We start from the raw sequence: 23323 nt of genomic DNA, 5'->3' as shown, positions 1-23323 counted from the left end.
TATGGAATTGTAAGACATTTAAATGGTAATTGTTGTGGTACATCATACGTCTTCCCTCCCTATTAATATTCATTACATGTAAATAAAAATTGTAGATTCAATAATATTTCACACGTATTTACATTTCCTTACCCTGGGGTATTTACTCCGGGGACAGATGTGTCATAACGACGAAGATAATCGTGCTGGAAAATTGGTACAATGTAATTCATTAATTAAAGCATAATTAGTCTCGCAAGTGTTTCTGTGTATCCTCCGGAGGCCCGAACAAGGTGAGAAGTCCCCGAGGAGGAGCCGCGAAAACCTTTCACAATGAATGAATTCATGGATCATTCAACCGACGAGCGTGATTAAACCGAAAGGACCACAAACCATGCAATAGAAACGGGTACTGTTTGAAAAATGTTTATGACCAGTTTCAGTCCTCTTACGATACCAAGTAAAAAACCGATACGGGACCAAGGAGACTGACTCTCTTTGGCTTTGTCAACCATCGGAAGTAGAGATGCCATGCAAAAAAACCGCTATTTTCTTAATATAATAAAAAAGTAATACAATTATAATCAGATGACTTAGTTATAGTGTTGGGTGTAAAGGGGCTAGTGCGCCACCTTGCATCGGAAGGTGGCGGTGTTACAGGAGACGGCTTCATCACTACTCACAAATGGAAATCACTTGTCAAAAAACGTATTTAATTAAGTGCACAAAGTAGCTCTTTCTGTGATAGTAAAGCAAAAAACCCATTAACAGAAAACGTATCCCTGAACTCCTGTCAACAAACACTTCGTAGATCAGATAAATACCCAACGCCAGAAACACATTTAATAGAATGTTCTTACAGCTGTTCATATTCTAAATGAGCAGTTTTAAAATGGACAGAGTGATACACTTGACTGTATAAAACACAGGCCACTCTGAAATACAGCCATCTACTGGAGGTTGAATTCCAGCAATGTCATTTTTCTCCACCATGCACCACCAAAGAAGAGCAGGCCGTCCTCCTCGTCCAGGCCCTGGTTCTCAGGGGAAGCACATCCGCACTCTCTCACTCCATGTCCACTGGATTTCTGTTCACGCAGATCTGGAACACAGCCGCCCTCCTCACGCCATGGCTGGGATGAAGTACTGAAGGGACGCGTTCTCATGTAGCCAGACAAAGTGAACCATCTTTTTGTCCACAATATCTACGGGACAGTTTAGGGAACGAGGGTAAAGAACAAAAGTGTCCTGTTTAGCCAGCGCCTCACGCACATCACTGATTTAAATAATGCGGGAAGTCCAGCCAGATTATTCAGTAAATGGAGAAAAGTATTGAGACACCTGGCCATTATACCCACGGGAACTCTTATAACATCCCATTCTAAATCCATAGACATCAATATGGAGCTGGTTCCCCCTCTGCAGCTATAACAGCTGCCACTCTTCTGGGGACATTTTACACAAGGTTTTGGAGTGTGTCTGTGGGAATTTTTGTCCATTCATCCAGAAGGACATTTGTGAAGTCACACCCCTGGGACTGGGGTGGCACTGTGGTGCAGTGGTTAGCACTGTGGTGCAGTGGTTAGCACTTTGGCCTCACACCTCTGGGAATGGGGTTTTAGTATCTGCCCCAGACTCTATGTATGTGGAGTTTGCATGTTCTCCCTGCGTCATTGTGGGATTTCCTTCGAGTTCTTTGGTTCCCCCCCCCCACAGTCCAAAAACACGTTGAGGCTGATTGGAGTTATCAAATTCCCTGCCTTGTGCCCATAGGCTCCGGACCCGGATCAGCTTACTACACATGGCTTTGCTGGGGTTGACCTGCTGGCTGGACAGAAACTGCTGCAGCTTCTTGATGTCCACACGTGCTTGGGCCATGGTCTCCAGGTCCTGACTGGCACCCTGGGACCCACCGTCATCTAAGGAGACGGGGACAGTATGAGCTGATTAGGATGCCCTGCATGTGACAAGGTCACACATACATGCGTGAAGACAAACCAATGGAAATGAGCTGGGGGGGGTGGGGGGGGGTTTCCACAAAGCAGGATTTATAAACTGGGTTAACTTAAGCCAAAAGTCATGACTGTCCAATAGGAATGCTCCTTACGTAAACTCCTATTGGACAATCAAGACTTCTATCGTAAGTTAACCCAGCTAAGTAAGAAATCCTGCTTCGAGGAACACACCCCCCCCCCAGGTGAATGAAACCGGCAGGTGTTCTCTGCTGTGACCCATTTTTAAGGATCTCGACTCACCCCAGGGAGGGTTTCCCAGATCCCTGAAGTGAGTGGAGACGGACACCAAGTCTGTCTCAATCTTCAGATTCATCTGGCCACTTCGATTTGCTTCTAGTACCTATATGAAGGACAACACAGTACAATCGATTAGAGCGTACAACATCTCAGACGTGTAATGCTGGGCTATTCACTTTTACTGATGTAGATGATTAAATATTTTATTTTTATCATGTACGTATTACACAGTCGTCATGAAATCCTTAAGTGGTATTTAAAGTAGCGCTACTGTACGAAAAACGCTTAAGTTTAAACGGCACTCACCAGAAAATTTGACAGGTTCTTCATCCTATCTATCACATTCTTCATTGTCTTCAGAGGAGGAAGGTATATACTGACCTTTTCAAATGAGTAATCACAAAAATGCCAGTGTTAACCCAATACAACCAGCGTTTGATTGATAACCTTTCAGTTTTGTCCTAAGGAAGTGCGGGAGTGTGGCTCACATCGAAATCCGGCACAGTGGGTTCCCTGAAGTCATGCCAGAGTTTCCTGGGAATGACGTCCACGGGAATGTCGTGTGTGACGACTCGGCTGACGCTGGACAGAGATGGCTTTGGGAGGAAACGGACTATTTCACGACGGCAGAAGCTGTGTGCCACAATTCTGTTGCTCTGGAACCTGCATGCTCTTAACGCCAGTGAACATAACTCAAAAGCAACGTCATCTGATGCCAAATGACATAAAGAGAAGCAGGACCAATAAAGAGGAGGCTTCTTTTGTTAAACAGGAAATTAATTCACCTTGAAGCATTATCAGATTACTTATCAGATCAGTTACTAAGCAAGACCATTCACATTTGTAATTTAGACAGCAAAAACATATCTATAAATATCTACGAAACGCCCAGTACTTGAGATTGACAATAGCACACAATATTAGAGAAAATGGGCCACTTTTGGCCCTTCATTTAGCGAGACGATCCAGGGCGAACATTAGAAGCGCTATTTACCCCAGTCCTGACCCGACAGGCTTACGGGACGCAGTCAGCCTGCTGCTCTTACCAACTCAGCTGCCAGAGTCAAACAAGGGCAATGTTTCTTCGTCAGCTTCGCCTTCAGGGACTTGGCATTCTGGGCTGTTCTGAGAGCACGGGAAAGGTTCTCCGGAACAAGTTCCAGATATATTTCGTTTGCATCCGATGCCACACCCTCCATTTGGAATTCATCAAAAAAGTTGCCCTGCGAAGTTATTTACAGGAACCCCTCATTGCTCAAACCACCATTAACCGCTGAAAGATTAAAACGGTGGATTACGTGCAAAGAACACCGCGGCAAGATTACCTGGTCTAACTCACACCACATGCTGACGCCCCCGTTGGCTACCTTGTCAGAAAGCATGAAGTACAGGTTGTCAGCAGTGAGCCGCAACGTGCAGCTTTTGGTCAGTTTGGAGATGGTATTAACGACACCTGTGGTGGAGCAAACAACGTCTCATTCAGCAACGTGTCTCATTATACCTGCAAAGGCAGAACAGCCAGCAAACGACCAACTTGCGCAGAAATCAAGTAAAACATTTAAACAAAATACCGTAATATTTCTGAAAGTGTTGTTTACCACCAATAATCGCTTACTTTATCTAACGTGTGATGCACATTTCAGGCGTACCGTTTAGTTGTAAAGTTACTAATAATTCATTACAAATCCATTAATAATGAAATGTCTTCTTACAGGTGAGGAAAAACGAACCCGTGTATGATGCAGACAGAAGTCGCCGTCTGTCAAAAAATTGTAACAAGCAGATGATAAATAAATAATACTCACGTGTAAAACTATTGAGACAGCCCACATCCAGTATTTTAGCCCGAAACCTCATTTTTTAGGTATACAACAGCTTATTACAATGAAAATACTCGACACACATAAACATACGTTTGTATGGCGCCGCCACTGGTACGTCGTTTTTAGGGTCCCCTCGGAAACAGTGGATCGGAGATTTGTACCGGGCTCTATGAAACGCTACGATTTCTTCATTATTGCCACGAGAGGGCGCCTTCATTCAATTTAAGATATACACGTCCCAATACTCCGATAAAGTGTAAAATCAATGTAATACAATTAATCACATGACTTGTGGATACATATACCCATATATGTGCATATACCCATTATCCTAAAGTTGCTGCAGGAAAAATATTTAGGTGTGTTGATGCGTGCTATTTCCCCAGTTTTCATCTTTATCACGTATCTGAATATCCACATTGAGGATTTATGAGGTAAAATGATTTCTTTCGTATGTTCGTGAAACAGAAACAGAAACAACGAATATATATATATATATATATATATATATATATATATATATATATATATATATATATATATATATATATATATATATATATATATATATATATATATATATATATATATCTGAATGTATTCAGAGTAGAAAGTGCATTTTTGGAAACATTGCTTCCACAGTAATTTATGAGAAATACTCAACGGTCTCCACCACTTCTATTTATTAACCTCATATGATGTTTACATGTTTTTCTTGTCAGATTTGCTATGAACACACGTCGTCTACAATGTAAATCACAAGGTAATCCTGAAAAGGTATCATGATCTTAAGATGAACTGAGAGCTGCAAAACGTCACAGAATCTTAGTTTGGGAACTGTCAAATATAATGAACGTTGTTTTTCTAATACGGAAACTATATTAAAAGAACTAGCCAATTAACACGTGTTTAATACCATAAAGATTTGTCTGCTAGGACTTTTTTTTTTAAATTTCAAATATAAATTGGCCTACATTTAAAAAATCGTATATAAACTTAAGAGGTGGAAACTTATATTCACAAAGTACAAATGCAGACCTAGAGTCACATTCACAGAACGTTGGAAGCAAAATTTTGGTCTGTATTTGTACTTTCTGAATCTTGTATTTTTAGTATGATATACGAATATTGTGCAAACGAAGCTGTTGTTGTATGTGATGTTATTTTTTTTTTTTAATTAGCAAATAAAAAATATATTGATAAATAATGAGGCTTTCCTTTGGCTTTATAGCGGCATGTCAATATATGGCAACGTATGGCTCAGATTCCCAGAAAGCAGAACCGAGTCTCTGAGGTCTTCGCTTTGTTTTCTTGCCCATGTGATTTCCTTCCTTGTTCAGCCCCCTTGTTCGGGTTGGGGGGCCATACGGCTCGAGGCGGTAGGAGGTGGACTGGGAGCCGAACCCAGCATCTCACTCAGTTCTTTCGTTGTATCGAGGTTGAGCCATTTCATTACTGGACATGGTTATAATGCAACTTTAAATGACTTCGGACAAGTGGCACATATGAGAAAACAGACTAGGCTGTGAATCAGGCAGCACGGATGATCTTTTCCCTGCTTGTGGAATAAATCATGCTGCGCTACAGGCAGATATTGCCTAGCCGTAGTGCGTGCGTACTGTCCCCGTCCGATCGCCGCTGAAGTCGTTATGGATAAAAATACGCTACTTATTACACATCTTTTCGTTTGCTGGCTTTTCGGTAAGTCAACTTTTTTTTGATAGCATTTAAAATCACTTTAGAAACGAAGAGCAAATAACGCATCCTTCGAATCCGCAGGTGCAAGTAAATGTAACTTATAACTCCGTCATAAATATATTGATAGGCTAGAAATGAAAATGAGAAATCTCTTATAGAAGAACTGCATTGTGTATAAAATACAATACGGTGTTTTAAGAATATCACTAGGTGAAGAATTTAAAGAAACGGAAAAGTGTTACCAGATTTTTAAATTGAAGCCGTTAGATTATGTTGTGGCATTTAGCACAGAGGGAAGATATCCCATTTAATATTATTATTATTATTATTATTAATAATAATAATAATAATAATAATAATAATAATTAATAACATAACAATAATAATTAGCCTTCGTATAATAATAATATAAATTATTACTATTATTATTATTATTATTATTATTATTATTATTATTATTATTAACAAGGAGACCAAGCTAAGCGAAGAGGCGCAGATGAACACACACGCTATTCCTTACCACAGTCATACTATTGAACAACTTTCCGTTGGATATTCCGGTGGATAACGGTTCTATATTTAATAGTTAATAGAATCTAATGGATATTATTTAATTGTGATGCAGATTGTTACTTTGTTGCGTGACTGACACCAGCATATGGGCGATGTTTCTGCGGTTTCCCTTCGTGATAGGTGAGGCGCTTTACTGAATCCGATTGGATGGAATCGGCAACCTTTAGATTATTGTATGAGACAGAAGGGAGTCACGTGGGAAATCGGCCAGACAGAAATGTGTACGTTTCACATGGGCTACGAAGCCCAGGATACAGCTCCCAAAGAGCCGTCTTACTCCGGAGCTCATACTCAATATCAGCTAAGGCCTGGCATTTTCATACGAATGATTTTAAACCCAGGTGAATGGTAGCTAGGTGTTGGAGTGCTGAATCGCTCCACCAATACCATGCCACCCCAGCTCTGTGTGTGGGGTTTGAATGTCCTCTCTGACTTGATTTTGTTTCCTCTGTGGAGCCTGTTTTTTAAACACATGCAGAGGAACTGGTATCGCTGTACTGCTAATTTGCCCTGTGCCCTGTGATGGTCTGGCATCCCATCCAGGGTGTCCCCTGCCCTGTGCCCTGTGATGACCTGGCATCCCATCCAGGGTGTCCCCTGTCCTGTGCCCTATGATGGACTGGCATCCCGTCCAGGGTGTCCCCTGCCCTGTGCCCTGTGATGGACCAGCATCCCGTCCAGGGTGTCCCCTGCCCTGTGCCCTGTGATGGACCAGCATCCCGTCCAGGGTGTCCCCTGCCCTGTGCCCTGTGATGACCTGGCATCCCATCCAGGGTGTCCCCTGTCCTGTGTCCTTTGATGGACTGGCATCCCGTCCAGGGTGTCCCCTGCCCTGTGCCCTGTGATGGACCAGCATCCCGTCCAGGGTGTCCCCTGCCCTGTGCCCTGTGATGGACCGGCATCCCATCCAGGGTGTCCCCTGCCCTGTGCCCTGTGATGGACCAGCATCCCATCCAGGGTGTCCCCTGCCCTGTGCCCTGTGATGGACTGGCATCCCGTCCAGGGTGTCCCCTGCCTTTGGTCCTATGCCTATTTAACAAGGCAGGGCAATGCAAGGCAAGTTTATTTATATAGCACAATTCAGACACAAGGCAATTCAAAGTCCTTCACAAAGGCAGAAGAACTCATTTAAATAAAGGGTAATAAAATGTGGCATTAAATATGAAGATAATAAAAGTGTTACATACATGTAAATGCTTGTCTGGAATGGAAACTCTGACTGCAGCATGCTGACCGAAGCCGGCAGCCTGTGCTTTATGCTACTCTATCTGCCTCCAGGAAATTCCCTTTGTTTGGATATCATGTGGAATACACATCTTTAGGGCCTCGATGTGGGGAAAATTAGTCATGAAGTTCTGGTGGTTTAGAGAACTCAGTGTGTGGTTCACATCTTCCACTGTCTGATGTCGGTGGCGTAGAACTAAATTCTGATGGTACGACTAAGTCAGCTGTCCAGATTTACTTTCACTGTGTTCAGTATCTGAGCTATGTTGAGCCCAGGAATATTACTGCTGGTAATGATGCTCCACTGTTATCAGTATATGACAATAAACTTCAGACTTGAACTTGGTACTCTAAGAGGTGGTAACGTGTCAGGATTTATAAGAGGATAAAGCAGAAGGTAAGTAAAAAAACAGTGCCGTGCTGTCACTGGGGCATATGGTAAGACAGAGTTATTGAAAGGCATCACAAATACGAAGTACGAGACGTGAAAACATTGCAGAAGATTTGAAACAAAACAGGGCCCTCTGTTCACGACTGTCGGTTTCTGCATCAGATAACCTCGTACCTAGTCGGTGTACTTCTTGTATGTAAATTTATTGTATTGCACTTGCTGTCCGCAAAACACCATTTACTTGCCTGAACTCGGTAGTGCATAAAAGAAATTGAAAATGCAATTTTTTTGATAGGCTATATTTGAATAAATCAAGCGGTGTGAGGTTTGTCCCTCTGGGCCAGTGACTACCAACATCTAGCAGTGGAAGACTCAGCAGCAGAATGGCACTTACAGAAGGCTAGTATTTATATGGCTACTGCGGTGTTAGATCCTGCCTGCATCATTTTATCTCAGGTGACTTGCAGTTTAGCTCTGCAGAATATTTCTGTGGCATTTTGATACAGCTAATCCCCTTTACGAGACGTGGGATGCTCATTTACTAAATGTAATACGGGACCGTGCACAGCTGCAGGGGGTGAACAGGCTTAGCTAAGCAGCAGCAGTCCTCAGTCTATACCAGAGGTATCTCACTTAGTGCATGGCAGCATTTACGGATGAATAGCTATAGTTTTTTGATTCCACGTGTAAAAGTCAAGGCAAACATTCAAGACGAAGTGCAGGATCATTGCAGGTCAAAGAGACGACGTGAAAATGAACAGATACGAAGCTGTAAATAAGTGGAGTGCATAGTCAGAGAAGAACAGGCAGCTCGAATGTGCACGTAACTAAACGGTCAGTATGTGCTTTCGTGGGGAGCAGTGTAGCTGCGGGTTCCTGGTGTAGCTGCGGGTTCCTGAAAGTCTGTTCACTGTCGCCCTCTGGTGGTCAAGGCCATGACTTTCTGAGGATGTGACGCTGGTCAGGTAGTCAGTAAGAAAACCATGGGGCCATCAAGCTGCACTTCCCAGAGTGTCTTCTCCAGTCAGACAGGCTGGTTGGTGTTAAAGGCAATGGAGAGCATGGTCCTAACTGGTACCAGTGCTTATTTTCCATTTCATACCCTGAGCTACATAAGGTACAGGGCGTACAGATGACAGGAGTCCATTGGGCTCACTTTGTTGTACTTATTCGAGTTGCCAAAATTATCTAACACTCTGTTCACCTCACCACATGATTACTGAAAAGCATGTTTTCCTTTCATACGCAGGAATGCTGAAGAGACATTAGACAGAAGCTGGTTGCAAACTAGTAATCCACAGTAAAGTTGTCAAGAGGATTGACCTATTCCACAGTGGAGCAGGAACCTAAAATCAAACCGAGGCAACAAGCACTTAGCTGGTGTCACTGGCGGAGATAATCTGAACAGATTGCATGGTGATAAGAGAAAACTGCATTTGTAACTGACTGGCTGCAATAATGAAACGCCCACTTTGGTTATGTTGTACATCTTTTACTGCAAACGTTTCTTGGTGTTTTTGCCTACGGTGATTATGGAGGCGTTACGCGTGTGCGGGTATAAATGTTTCTTGGCGTTTTCGCCTACGGTGGTTATGGAGGCGCTACGCCTGTGCGCATATAAATGTTTCTTGGCGTTTTCGCCTACGGTGGTTATGGAGGCGTTACGCCTGTGCGGGTATAAATGTTTCTTGCCGTTTTCGCCTACGGTGGTTATGGAGGCGCTACGCCTGTGCGGGTATAAATGTTTCTTGGCGTTTTCGCCTACGGTGATTATGGAGGCGTTACGCCTGTGCGGGTATAAATGTTTCTTGCCGTTTTCGCCTACGGTGGTTATGGAGGCGTTACGCCTGTGCGGGTATAAATGTTTCTTGCCGTTTTCGCCTACGGTGGTTATGGAGGCGTTACGCCTGTGCGGGTATAAATGTTTCTTGGCGTTTTCGCCTACGGTGGTTATGGAGGTGTCATAGATGTGCACGTATAAATAATTAATTCACTGCGGTCTGCCTTATTGGCTATTCTATGTTAAAGTTTCAGCTCTGCAAAAACAAAGAAAAATTTATGCCAAACACTACCACAGTGTCAGCGAGGTCAGTCATAGGTCATTAGACATTATCGACCTCCTCCAATTATCCAGGAGCCCAAACCAATGAGTGTTGCGCTTGCTAGGAGACTTTCTGAAATGTGTGAAGAAGTGATTGTAATTTATCATGCATGACCAATAGGCTCTGAATATACCGACGAAGCCATACATTCCAAAATGGCTGTTTCCCAGTTAGCGTTTCCTGGTTATAGCAACTGCAGTCTGATATCTTGGCCATGCTTTTGTTAACATGCATTGATATATTGGGATCATTTTGGAATCAAATTGAACAAGAAAACCCTGTTTTATATTTTAAGTAGGTACTGTAGAACAGATGATATGTACAGTCTGGCATGCAAGGTAGTTATACAGCGCGAGGAGGAGGTGAGGAGATGTGATTGGCCAGGTCACTCATTTGCTGTTGCCAAATGACAATCCCCTACTTGCATAAGTACAGGTACATTGGAATTTGTCTCTTTGCTGATCATCCTGCTTTCCCCCTTGCTTGGGTGGTCACAGCACATGGTCCGGCAACATGCAGTGTCCCTGGAGCTGGGAGATAAGGGCTTCGCTCACAGGCATGTGACTGTTCTGCCAAGGCTGGGGCTCGAACCAGGAACCATAAGCACAAGCACAGCCCACCGAGCTGCTCACCCCTGGGTTCAAAGCAATGGTGGCAGCATTATTAACTTTTTGCCACATAACAGACGTTTGTTTTGCCCACTAAACGATGTTTAGTTGCAGTAAAGCATCCCTGAAAGGATTTCTGTCAGCGCTGGCATCTTGGTGATGATCATAAGACTAAACGATGTTTGTTTGCAGTAAAGCATCCCTGAAAGGATTCCTGTGAGCGCTGGCATCTTGGTGATGATCATAAGACTAAACGATGTTTGTTTGCAGTAAAGCATCCCTGAAAGGATTTCTGTCAGCTCTGGCATCTTGGTGATGATCATAAGACTAAACGATGTTTGTTTGCAGTAAAGCATCCCTGAAAGGATTTCTGTGAGCGCTGGCATCTTGGTGATGATCATAAGACTAAACGATGTTTGTTTGCAGTAAAGCATCCCTGAAAGGATTCCTGTGAGCGCTGGCATCTTGGTGATGATCATAAGACTAAACGATGTTTGTTTGCAGTAAAGCATCCCTGAAAGGATTTCTGTCAGCGCTGGCATCTTGGTGATGATCATAAGACTAAACGATGTTTGTTTGCAGTAAAGCATCCCTGAAAGGATTTCTGTGAGCGCTGGCATCTTGGTGATGATCATAAGACTAAATGATGTTTGTTTGCAGTAAAGCATCCCTGAAAGGATTCCTGTGAGCACTGGGAACTTGGTGATGATCATAAGACTAAATGATGTTTGTTTGCAGTAAAGCATCCCTGAAAGGATTTCTGTCAGCGCTGGCATCTTGGTGATGATCATAAGACTAAATGATGTTTGGTTGCAGTAAAGCATCCCTGAAAGGATTCCTGTGAGCGCTGGCAACTTGGTGATGATCATAAGACTAAATGATGTTTGTTTGCTGATGATCATAAGGTTGTTGTTTGCACTCAGGTAATCACAACAGACAAACATGCGCAAAATACAAATGAGGAAAGAGGGGGCAGTCAAGAAAAGCTAATAAAATAAACTATGGAGATAAATATGAAGGTATACATACTGAGCTGAAGGGATTAGAATATGACTGGAGAGCAGAATTGTCTGGAAAGAGACTTAATGTCATTCTTATTTAGCTGTCTGAAAGTGTTTTTCATGCAAATGTTTGATTTTCAGAATGAAAGTGGCTTAATTGGTCTATCTGACAGTGTTAGGTTGTACTAGAGAGTGTTCAGTAATCTGGTCACCTGCAGGTAGAAACCGTTCCCACGACTGACTGTTTCGTAGCACCTGAAGGGTAGCAGATTGCGATTTTCTGGGCCTTCTTCAGTCACGATAAGCGTGAGGCTTGCCGTAAAGCTAGGAGCTTGTGGTCTGTGATGAGCACTACTGTCTCACCACTCTTTGGAGAAGCTTCCAGTCACAGGAGAACCATCTAGCCTACCATGCAGTACTGCAAGCCATGCACGATGCTCATCTGTGGTGCAGCAGTAGAGGTTTGTAAGGGTGCTTGGGGCTCTGCCAGAGGACCAGAATGATCTGTTTTAGAAGGTAGCTCACGTGTCTAGTAACACACCTCGATTAAAGGTGGAAGGGCAGCATCATAGGGTTCAGCCCAGCTTAAGGTTCCAAACTGGTTTGCTAGAACCTTTATTTATGTCAGAATGTGGATGAAATCTTTGACAAAGTCACTTATAACTAACACGGCTTTAGCTTCTCAAAGGTGGCCAGATCCTCCTCTTCTTTAGCAGTAAGCAAGAGTTCCACAACCTTCAAAGAGACTGCGATTGTCTTGCTACACTTTGCTTAAATTACGGCTCTTCATCGATTGGAGGCTGCAGCACCTGATGCCACGCAGAAATCATAGGTTTCTTTGTTTTTACATGCATCCTGATTCCTGGAATTTCTGAATTTAATGAGCAAAGCAGCTGAACTCGCATTTCCTCAAACTCCATGTCAGCTTCTTAATATGAAGATCCCATTGAGAGACAGAAGGATGGAACCTACACCTGTATATAGATTAGGTTTTGAAAAAAAAATATTTGTCTGTTGTTTTACATTCATGAATTAATGAATTCATTAATCAAACAAGTAATTATACCTGTTTAATGACACCGATGAAGGAAAGACTCTGATATGTCTGTGTGACTTGAGACTCTTTGTTTTTTCAGTGATTGCCATGACGACCAGGGGATGGTCAGGTAAGTCATACGAAACTGCATCTTCTTTGCCATGTGTGATGGAACACTGTTCGATTTTCTTCATATATTATGAAAATTCTAAAAAAGAATGATTTAAAAACGATTTTTTTTTTGTGTGTGTTTGAGGACAGTTTCTACAGCACAAATGGAAATGTCAGCATCTAATGAGCTTCTGACAGTATGTCGCTGCTGATGCTGTTGAAATGTTGCTGTTGTCCAGCAGCAGAAAACATCAACAAACAGAAAGAGCTGCTGTCCTCTCTGGATGCGAGAAGCCAACCAGTGCTGTGCAATGAGACGGCTCTCCTTCTGGAGATGGAGAGGTGTGGAGACTGGTTCAAGCGGGAGATGGAGCTCATACCTCAGAGGAACTGGTGCAACCTGTCGTATTTCATCTGGTGAGCAAGAGCTGTCTGTCTGTGTCCAGGTATACCTTACTTTGTGGGGACCAAAGGTCCCCATAATGTGATGAATTCCTGTTTTTTTTTTTACTTTATGGGGACCAGTTTCCTGGTTTTCTACAAATAAGCACCTTCCTCAACTACTGAGACAGCCAACAGAAGGCCTGCAGGGGTGACATATTACCGTGACATCACACCTTTCATGAAAAAAGGAATACAAATAAATGCCTGCCTCAACTGCCGAGTCAGCCAATAGAGGGCCTGCATGGGTGATATATTAGAGTGACATCATACCTTTCATTGAAGGCTTTATACAACATATAATAGCTAATACCGATGTCTACCAATCCCATTACCAATCAATTTCCACTAATAGGAACATATTTTTATGTATTATGGTTCAAAGTCATATCAAAACACAATGGACTCTAAAGGGAAACCAAACTGGGCAGAAACTGAGTCTTCTTGGCACAGCTGGTGCTTAAATGGAAGCAAGGATTGCAACGAACATGAAGCCAAGCTGTTAATGAAAGACTAAGGAAAGCTGGGCGGACCGATGTGAGCTCCACACACGCCGTGTTTCCTCAGACAAGACGCTCTGCGAACCTTCCTGTGCCAGAATGTGCTTAGACGCCATCTTGGTGCACATCGTGCTGACACCTTGCTTTAGGATACCTCTCCGGCTCCCTTAAATTATTCAGGAGTTGAGACATAATCTTAGCACTTAAGAACTTTTATGCGTGCCACTTAGTCTTAATTCTGAGAGTAAAAGCAAAATCACGTAATTCTTAGAATTTTGACTCACTTAGGAGTGAAATTTGTATGCACACCGCTCCTGGTCTTGGTAATGACTGTAATTTTATTCCACTCCCAAGACTTAAAACATATGACGTGCAAATTGGTATCTTTTTTTAATTTGAATTCAAGCAGTTCTCATCTGAATCTCCAGAACACATCTTCTTGTCTATGGTGTGTCACAGCAAGATCTCAGCCCTGCCTTTGGTGGCTTTATATGGATGAAAACCCTGTAATGGTACTTTAATGGACAATGACTGATGAGAACATAATAGCAGTGGGTCCAGCAGCCTTTAACATGCTAATTCAGATCCCCTCTCTATTCTCACTGCGCTGAAGGATACAAGGCACTCTGTCTAGTGCGACCCACCCGGGCAGCACTGACCACAGTCTAAGCTCTGGGTTTTGCAAAAAATCTGAAGTAAAAGCTGCACTGAACGTGATTGGAAAACATGTTTTGGATCATGGTGAATTTCTGAAATTGAGGCTAATGTGGCTATTTGTCAAAGAGAAACTGCATTGGAAATTTATCCATCCATGTTTCCTCCATAAACACAAATCTGCTATAGAGGCAGATGATGCCAGTCTGTCACAGGACACACAGAAAGCGGGCACTTCAGAGATGCCAGTCTGTCACAGGACACACAGAAAGCGGGCACTTCAGAGATGCCAGTCTGTCACAGGACACACACAAAGCGGGCACTTAAGAGATGCCAGTCTGTCACAGGACACACAGAAAGCGGGCACTTAAGAGATGCCAGTCTGCCACAGGACACACAGAAAGCGGGCACTTAAGAGATGCCAGTCTGTCTGAGGACACACAGAAAGCGGGCACTTAAGAGATGCAAGTCTGTCTGAGGACACACAGAAAGCGGGCACTTAAGAGATACCAGTCTGTCTGAGGACACACAGAAAGCGGGCACTTAAGAGATACCAGTCTGTCTGAGGACACACAGAAAGCGGGCACTTAAGAGATGCCAGTCTGTCACAGGACACACACAAAGCGGGCACTTAAGAGATGCAAGTCTGTCTGAGGACACACAGAAAGCGGGCACTTAAGAGATGCAAGTCTGTCTGAGGACACACAGAAAGCGGGCACTTAAGAGATGCCAGTCTGTCACAGGACACACAGAAAGCGGGCACTTAAGAGATACCAGTCTGTCACAGGACACACAGAAAGCGGGCACTTAAGAGATGCCAGTCTGTCACAGCACACACAGAAAGCGGGAACTTAAGAGATGCCAGTCTGTCACAGGACACACAGAAAGCGGGCACTTAAGAGATACCAGTCTGTCACAGGACACACAGAAAGCGGGCACTTAAGAGATGCCAGTCTGTCACAGCACACACAGAAAGCGGGAACTTAAGAGATGCCAGTCTGTCACAGGACACACACAAAGCGGGCACTTAAGAGATACCAGTCTGTCTGAGGACACACAGAAAGCGGGCACTTAAGAGATGCAAGTCTGTCTGAGGACACACAGAAAGCGGGCACTTAAGAGATGCCAGTCTGTCACAGGACACACAGAAAGCGGGCACTTAAGAGATGCCAGTCTGCCACAGGACACACAGAAATCGGGCACTTAAGAGATACCAGTCTGTCACAGGACACACAGAAAGCGGGCACTTAAGAGATGCCAGTCTGTCACAGGACACACAGAAAGCGGGCACTTAAGAGATGCCAGTCTGTCACAGGACACACAGAAAGCGGGCACTTAAGAGATGCCAGTCTGTCTGAGGACACACAGAAAGCGGGCACTTAAGAGATACCAGTCTGTCACAGGACACACAGAAAGCGGGCACTTAAGAGATGCCAGTCTGTCTGAGGACACACAGAAAGCGGGCACTAAAGAGATGCCAGTCTGTCTGAGGACACACAGAAAGCGGGCACTTGAGATACCAGTCTGTCACAGGACACACAGAAAGCGGGCACTTAAGAGATGCCAGTCTGTCTGAGGACACACACAAAGCGGGCACTTAAGAGATATCAGTCTGTCACAGGACACACACAAAGCGGGCACTTAAGAGATGCAAGTCTGTCTGAGGACACACAGAAAGCGGGCACTTAAGAGATGCCAGTCTGTCACAGCACACACAGAAAGCGGGAACTTAAGAGATGCCAGTCTGTCACAGGACACACACAAAGCGGGCACTTAAGAGATACCAGTCTGTCTGAGGACACACAGAAAGCGGGCACTTAAGAGATGCAAGTCTGTCTGAGGACACACAGAAAGCGGGCACTTAAGAGATGCCAGTCTGTCACAGGACACACAGAAAGCGGGCACTTAAGAGATGCCAGTCTGTCTGAGGACACACAGAAAGCGGGCACTCAAGAGATGCCAGTCTGTCTGAGGACACACAGAAAGCGGGCACTTAAGATACTAGTCTGTCACAGGACACACAGAAAGCGGGCACTTAAGAGATGCCAGTCTGTCTGAGGACACACACAAAGCGGGCACTTAAGAGATATCAGTCTGTCACAGGACACACAGAAAGTGGGCACTTAAGAGATACCAGTCTGTCACAGGACACACAGAAAGCGGGCACTTACGAGATACCAGTCTATCTGAGGACACACAGAAAGCCGGCACTTACGAGATACCAGTCTGTCTGAGGACACACACAAAGCGGGCACTTAAGAGATACCAGTCTGTCACAGGACACACAGAAAGTGGGCACTTAAGAGATACCAGTCTGTCACAGGACACACAGAAAGCGGGCACTATAGAGATACCAGTCTGTCTGAGGACACACAGAAAGCGGGCACTTAAGAGATACCAGTCTGTCACAGGACACACAGAAAGCGGGAACTTAAGAGATACCAGTCTGTTACAGGACACACAGAAAGCGGGCACTTAAGAGATACCAGTCTGCCACAGGACACACAGAAAGCGGGCACTTAAGATATACCAGTCTGTCACAGGACACACACAAAGCGGGCACTTAAGAGGTACCAGTCTGTTACAGGACACACAGAAAGTGGGCACTTCAGAGATGCCAGTCTGTCACAGGACTCAAAGCGGGCACTTCAGAGATGCCAGTCTGTATTAGGACAACAGGACACCCGCTAACCTGAAGTGTATATAAAGAATCAACCTTGTGACTGATCACCCGCTAACCTGTAGCGTTTTTAACGGATCAGCCCTGTAACGATCACCCGCTAACCTGTAGCGTTTTTACCGGATCAGCTCTGTAACGATCACCCGCTAACCTGAAGTGTATATAAAGAATCAGCCTTGTGACTGATCACCCGCTAACCTGTAGCGTTTTTAACGGATCAGCCCTGTGACCAAGTCTGTGATGCTATTAAATACTTTATCCCAGTCAAAGGAAGCAAAACATATGGTACATCCTAAACAGTGTATTGACATCATTCCAAAGAAATACAGTCAGCCATTCGAATAATAGTTTTGAGTGAATCCAGAGAAAGGCACGTATCTGTCATGCAGGAAATGAAAAAACAACGATGAAGTGTTTGTATCCAGCAAAACTGGGTTTTCCTGCTGCTGTTGAGGGGTTTTACCTGGAGCGAATGGACACGCGTTTACTGATCTCCATCCACTGCCAGTTCCATCTTGCTGAGTTAATGTCACGGGGGAGAGATTTAGAAAATTACACAAACAACATTCACATGCCAGGGACTAAATTAAAAATATATTGTTATTCGTTTCCCTGTGTAACCCCTTTTTCGGAAGCTAGATTGTCAGGCAGTCGAGGGTGCAGTCTGAGGGACCTTTGAGGCTGCCTAACGGACCCAGTACAGTGGGGGTGGCCAATCTTACCCAGAAAGGGCCGCTGTGTATGTGGGGTTTTGGGGGGTCTCCCTCATTAGACCACTAATTACAGGACTGCTTGGCGGAGTCCTCACACGTGGGTCATGACATGGCCTCAGTAGCCTAGGATGTCGACATGTGGCTAAGTCGTGTACATACAGTACAATGAGCCTAAAACCAAGGGACACTCAAAAATGGAGGGAAGTGATTGAAAGGGTTCAGAGAGGCTACAGACATTGTCACTGAATTAAATCTCTACCTAAAGTGAGCTGAAATTTCCCTTGATTAACTGAAAGACAGCTTTACATGATAGACCTGCCACAGCCTAAAACGTTCCAAACCGTTCATGTGAGATATTATTAAGAGTATACTGTCATGTTTGTGTTTCTTGAGGAAAAATAGCTATGATCCTGAAAAAATGCCATCCCCGCCGGTTTACTGTTCCTAGGCTACGGTGGCCCTGGAGGGTAAAACACAACACATTGAGAAAATGCAAAGGATACGAGAAAATGCAAAAACATTTTAAAGAGCACAATTCTTTTCTTAATATTTTTGTGTTTTCATAATGTTCTTTTGTACTTCAGGGCCACTCTACTAGTTGCTTTCAAGAGAGAAATTGGAATGGAAATTATATTAATTCTAAGTTGTAAACCATAAATGTAAGATTTCTGAAGGAGCTTCACTGCAGACGGAGACCTTGTGTCCAGATGGAGACACCTAACGGTACATGCCTGTCACAGTGGAGAGAGATGTTAAATTTGCAAGCATCACATAAACTGGTTCAGATCACAGAATTATATGATAATGAAGCGCACTGTTTGCTGTGCATAATTGGCACTAATGAAACATTGATAAGGCTGCTTGTGGTAATGAGGTGAGGTGGGACTAATCAGGCCCTAATGCTACAAATAAAGGGCTTTGGGGGCTTGTTAATTAATGTCAGGCACAGAAGTGTCAAAAAGAAACTGCAGGGAAGAGCGTGAGCTGACAGAGACATTACAGAAAACATTCGATAGTCCTAATAAAGAAGATTCTATGAATTCCTCTTTGAGTAAGATTAAGTTAAGAGAGCATCTTTCTTATGGACCTTATGAATGGATGTAAGGCCATTATTTCTGCTTTGATCTCCTCAATGATACTTATAGTCCAGGGATGTCAAACTCCATACCTGCAGGGCTGGGGCTCAGTGTAGCTTAGCTCTTTCCACAAATGATTCAGCTCAAGAGCTGTGTGGTAATTTGCACAAGGACCTGACTCAGGCGTGTTACATGAGGGGAAACACAAAACTGTGCAGGGCTCCAGCCCTCCAGGACTGGAGTTTGACACTCCTGTTCTAGTATCTCTGAGGTGACACTATCCTCTCCCTCCTCCTACAGGAAGTACAACCACTTTTCCAACTGCAGTGAGGACAAGGCTGTCAGCACAGGCTGCTACTGGCCCAACCCCCTGGTGGAGAGCTACATCATCCGCGTCCACAGGCTCTTCTTCTCCAACTGCACGCTGAGCCACATGGTCCTCATGGACCCGTCGGACAACATGCTTGCCATGCTCATCTTTGTGCCAGTCTTCCTCACGCTGGCCATGGTTGCGCTGGTGGTGTGGTGCAGCAAGCGTGGCGACTTCGCCGCCTAGTGCTCTTTCTGCTATCACTATAGTTAACGCTAATGTCCCTCCGCTAGCACTATTGGTAATGCTAATATCCCTCCGCTAGCATTATCGCTAATGCTAATATCCCTCCGTTAGCACTATCGCTAATGCTAATATCCCTCCGTTAGCACTATCGCTAATGCTAATATCCCTCCGTTAGCACTATCGCTAATGCTAATATCCCTCCGTTAGCACTATCGCTAATGCTAATATCCCTCCGTTAGCACTATCGCTAATGCTAATATCCCTCCGCTAGCATTATCGCTAATGCTAATATCCCTCCGTTAGCACTATCGCTAATGCTAATATCCCTCCGTTAGCACTATCGCTAATGCTAATATCCCTCCGTTAGCACTATCGCTAATGCTAATATCCCTCCGTTAGCACTATCGCTAATGCTAATATCCCTCCGTTAGCACTATCGCTAATGCTAATATCCCTCCGTTAGCACTATCGCTAATGCTAATATCCCTCCGTTAGCACTATCGCTAATGCTAATATCCCTCCGCTAGCATTATCGCTAATGCTAATATCCCTCCGTTAGCACTATCGCTAATGCTAATATCCCTCCGTTAGCACTATCGCTAATGCTAATATCCCTCCGTTAGCACTATCGCTAATGCTAATATCCCTCCACTAGCATTATCGCTATTGCTAATATCCCTCCACTAGCATTATCGCTAATGCTAATATCCCTCCACTAGCATTATCGCTAATGCTAATATCCCTCCGTTAGCACTATCGCTAATGCTAATATCCCTCCGTTAGCACTATCGCTAATGCTAATATCCCTCCACTAGCATTATCGCTATTGCTAATATCCCTCCACTAGCATTATCGCTATTGCTAATATCCCTCCACTAGCATTATCGCTATTGCTAATATCCCTCCACTAGCATTATCGCTAATGCTAACCTCCCCTACTGTCACTATTGCTGAGCCACAGACTGGCCAGAAGGAAACCAGAACTCTTACCCAAGGTATCATAGACCTTTTGCTGTATCCCATCACCCGCAGAGAAGAGGAACGAAATACAAAAACTGATGCATTATAAACCAGGTGATACGTGATTGCTTGCTTCAAAGTCATGCTAATCGCTAAACAGTTGCATTTTTTTCAATGCTTCAAGCTGGTGTTTCTTTAAGTGTACAATGCTGTCTCCTGTTTCTGAGAAACCAGTCCGTCCTTTGTGTCACACCCTAAAACCTGTGTGGATGGTCCTTCCCAGTTGACCGCTCACATGATTCGGATCACATGCTCTGAATTCGCTTACGTAACTAATCAAGTAGATGACGTTTGGGAAGGTTTGGTGCCTCCTTTCTGTATGTACTGTAAGATCTACACTGATCTGTAATGTCATTTAATTACATGTTTGATCACTATAGAAGGAGGAGCTAACATGAATGGAAACTGACCTCTGTCAAGCAGAGCAAACACTGAACTAGCGTAGTGTCATGCTGAAGTCCAATTCTCATATTTGGTATTAAGTGAAACATGATATAGATATTTAATGTGTTATTAAATGAATATGAATTATGATTATCATAGACTGGCTGATATTTCTGACTCCAGTTAGCAACAATCATATCCAACAATTATTTGCATTTCTATTGTAACAGTTTATTTGGAACAAAATATGTTGCATGAACAGTTTGACAACTGATACAACCAAATAATATGAAATCCTTAACTACACAATAACAAAAAAAACTAATGTTGGCATTTTTTAAAAGATAATGTGCAAAAAAATCCTCATGTATAGCTGTCAAAACAAGCTCTTGTAAAAAAAAACCTGGTCTGGAAATATAAATAAAAATTTCTGAGAAAAAGTACTAAGAGAATGAACAATTGTTTCTATACAAATAACTTTAATTTACAGTATAAAGAACAGCAAAACGATTCATTGTCAGACCCTTCATTGTGGGAGAGGAACTTGCTTCAAAAAAACAAGCAGGGAAATTTAAAACAAAACAGGTATTTCAGCACAAAGGGAAAAGATAAGACAGAGTGGAGACTGGACTGCGGACAGGCTGCGTGCACGTGGGGCTCAGCTCGGGGTCTGGCTGCTGCTGGACAGGAGAAAATGATGGAAGTGTTTAGAACATTCCGGAACAAAGGAGGAGCTTTACTTGCATGAGAAGTCCTGTCACTGGATTCTCCCCCATCCCAGACCACCCACTGCCCCGTCACAATGTCTATGGCACGAAACAAAAAAACAAAACCGCTGCTTGAAGACACATCTTGACGGAGGTTTAAGGCTGGTTTCTTATGCACGTGAAGATGATCTACAGGAAGGATATAAGATCCTTTCCTTGGGCAGGCAAAGAATCGGAGGAAGCGCACAGACTGCGGCTGCCAAGAAGCATGCGGAGCTCCCCACTCGAGTTTCCTTGTTTGTCGGCAATACGGCCGACATGCTAAGAGCATAACCAGTGTACGCATCGTCCGCCACGTCCGTTAGCTTCCTGTTTCAAAGACGGAGGCATGTAAAAAAACACCATCTGCTTTTGTGTGCTCAGAAACTGCGTCAAGTGCTTTGAGCTGTTTAGCTAAAATAATAGCTATTAATAGAAGTAGCTTCTGAGGCTTTCAGACTAAGGACTCCAGCATCAAGTCAAAGTTAAATTCTTCGTCCATTACAGATGTAAGTCAGGTTCCCAACATTTTATATACAATGTGCTGCCTATGGACAGTATTGATCTGGGATGTACATTCTGTTCAGATTGAACATCTATAGCAGAACTCTCACGCTTCTGGTGTGACACCCACGATTTCAGACTCTCACGCAGGAAATGTTACGGCAAATTTATATTATTCCATTATTAACCTAAAATTACCTACATCAAAAGCGTTTGGGGTTGTTTTCAAAACCTACACACTATTTACAAGGTAAGAAACTGCTACATCCATGTAAACGTGTGTGCAGACTTGCATCACATCGAAAATCTCACTCCAGCTAGCTGACCAAAGTTGGGAGCCCTGAATCATATCTGCGTTCATCAGCCACACCATCACAAGAAGCAGTGCCTAGTGACAGGGCTCATGGATCACTGAGTTATTACACTGAGTTATTACACTGAGTTATTACACTGAGTTATTACACTGAGTTATTACATGCGCAAATGCCAGGCGAGATTCATCCTTTCAGCGCCTCCCCTTCCTCAGCTACTGGGTAGTATTGCCCATTATCTGCAGATCTCAGGAAGCGTCACCATGCATCAGGCCCAGCAAAACCGTTTCAACAGGGATGAATACAGATTACTTTATGTGGGAAAACAAACTAATAATATTTTCAACACACATTAAAACATGATATTTCATCTTGGCTCATGTTCGCGCTGCTACAGTGACAAAAGTAAAGGAAAGAAGAAAAATGAGAATGATTAGGGTGACGAGATAATCCATGGCAGGAGGAGACTTCGAGCCCAGGCAGGGTTTGCAAACCATTTCAATTAAAAGGACCTGGATTTCACGTGACAGGGTGGCTTGGGGTTGGCTCCTAATTGCAAGAAATGCAGGTGGAATCCCTGTCCTTCTTATCCAGTAAAGGGCTGCAGAGAGCTGGGGCCTCTCCCAAGCAGCAAGGGCCAGAGGTTGGATTTGAACAGCGCACCCTGGAGGCGGGAGGCCAGTGTGTCACCCAAACCCGCGTAACGTTTATGCTTGACGGCTTACAGAGGTTCCGCACATCCAGGGACAGTAATGTAGGAGTCTGACTTGATCTTGACCTGACATCGTTTCCCAAATAACAAAACAGTAAAAAGGAAAATAAATACGCAAACCAAGCTCTTCATGAGGCGTCGCCAAGCAACCGAAACCAGTAGGGAAAGAGGAAAAAAAGCTTTTTGTTAACTGCTCCACTGAGCTATTTATACAAAGCCATTATGTCT

At 43.8% G+C, this 23323-nt stretch overlaps 2 protein-coding genes across 6 annotated transcripts; one reads left to right on the top strand and one right to left on the bottom strand.

The window, feature by feature from the left end:
- Window positions 1-671: 671 nt before the first annotated feature.
- LOC125725373 (checkpoint protein HUS1-like) lies at window positions 672-4181 on the bottom strand. Its single transcript, XM_049002236.1, has 8 exons — window positions 4037-4181; window positions 3557-3684; window positions 3278-3454; window positions 2720-2827; window positions 2538-2612; window positions 2235-2334; window positions 1776-1898; window positions 672-1184 (listed from the first exon to the last, which is right to left on the bottom strand). Exons 1-8 carry the CDS (start codon window positions 4086-4088, stop codon window positions 1102-1104), a joined length of 846 nt encoding a protein of 281 aa, XP_048858193.1. The 5' UTR covers window positions 4089-4181; the 3' UTR covers window positions 672-1101.
- Window positions 4182-4407: 226 nt separating this feature from the next.
- Window positions 4408-20921, top strand: LOC125725374 (receptor activity-modifying protein 3-like). 5 transcript variants are annotated; one of them, XM_049002240.1, is made up of 5 exons: window positions 4408-4488; window positions 4777-4817; window positions 12788-12817; window positions 13038-13215; window positions 19163-20921. In XM_049002240.1, the coding sequence occupies exons 1-5, from the start codon at window positions 4484-4486 to the stop codon at window positions 19416-19418; spliced, it is 510 nt and encodes a 169-aa protein (XP_048858197.1). In that variant the 5' UTR covers window positions 4408-4483; the 3' UTR covers window positions 19419-20921. The 5 variants fall into 5 exon arrangements, with proteins under 5 accessions (XP_048858197.1, XP_048858195.1, XP_048858196.1 ...); XM_049002238.1 differs by lacking the exons at window positions 4408-4488; window positions 4777-4817 and adding an exon at window positions 5404-5755 and having other exon boundaries at window positions 19163-19445; window positions 20054-20921; XM_049002239.1 differs by lacking the exons at window positions 4408-4488; window positions 4777-4817 and adding an exon at window positions 5404-5755 and having other exon boundaries at window positions 13041-13215.
- Window positions 20922-23323: the final 2402 nt, after the last annotated feature.

This window comes from Brienomyrus brachyistius, unplaced genomic scaffold (assembly GCF_023856365.1).
Source record: "Brienomyrus brachyistius isolate T26 unplaced genomic scaffold, BBRACH_0.4 scaffold65, whole genome shotgun sequence".
Taxonomy (NCBI): domain Eukaryota; kingdom Metazoa; phylum Chordata; class Actinopteri; order Osteoglossiformes; family Mormyridae; genus Brienomyrus; species Brienomyrus brachyistius.
This window is presented reverse-complemented; position numbering and strand designations above follow the sequence as displayed.

What these genes read in the sequence shown, in the direction of transcription:
- LOC125725374 (XM_049002238.1), top strand. Translation starts at nt 5,704, where the DNA reads ATGGATAAAAATACGCTACTTATTACACATCTTTTCGTTTGCTGGCTT. An exon ending in TTTCGTTTGCTGGCTTTTCG is followed by an intron (nt 5,756 to 12,787) that starts GTAAGTCAACTT and finishes TTGTTTTTTCAG; the next exon opens with TGATTGCCATGACGACCAGG. An exon ending in GACGACCAGGGGATGGTCAG is followed by an intron (nt 12,818 to 13,037) that starts GTAAGTCATACG and finishes GCTGTTGTCCAG; the next exon opens with CAGCAGAAAACATCAACAAA.
- LOC125725373 (XM_049002236.1), bottom strand. Translation starts at nt 4,088, where the DNA reads ATGAGGTTTCGGGCTAAAATACTGGATGTGGGCTGTCTCAATAGTTTT. An exon ending in TGACTCTGGCAGCTGAGTTG is followed by an intron (nt 2,828 to 3,277) that starts GTAAGAGCAGCA and finishes TTCCTCCCAAAG; the next exon opens with CCATCTCTGTCCAGCGTCAG. An exon ending in AGAACCTGTCAAATTTTCTG is followed by an intron (nt 2,335 to 2,537) that starts GTGAGTGCCGTT and finishes TCCTTCATATAG; the next exon opens with GTACTAGAAGCAAATCGAAG.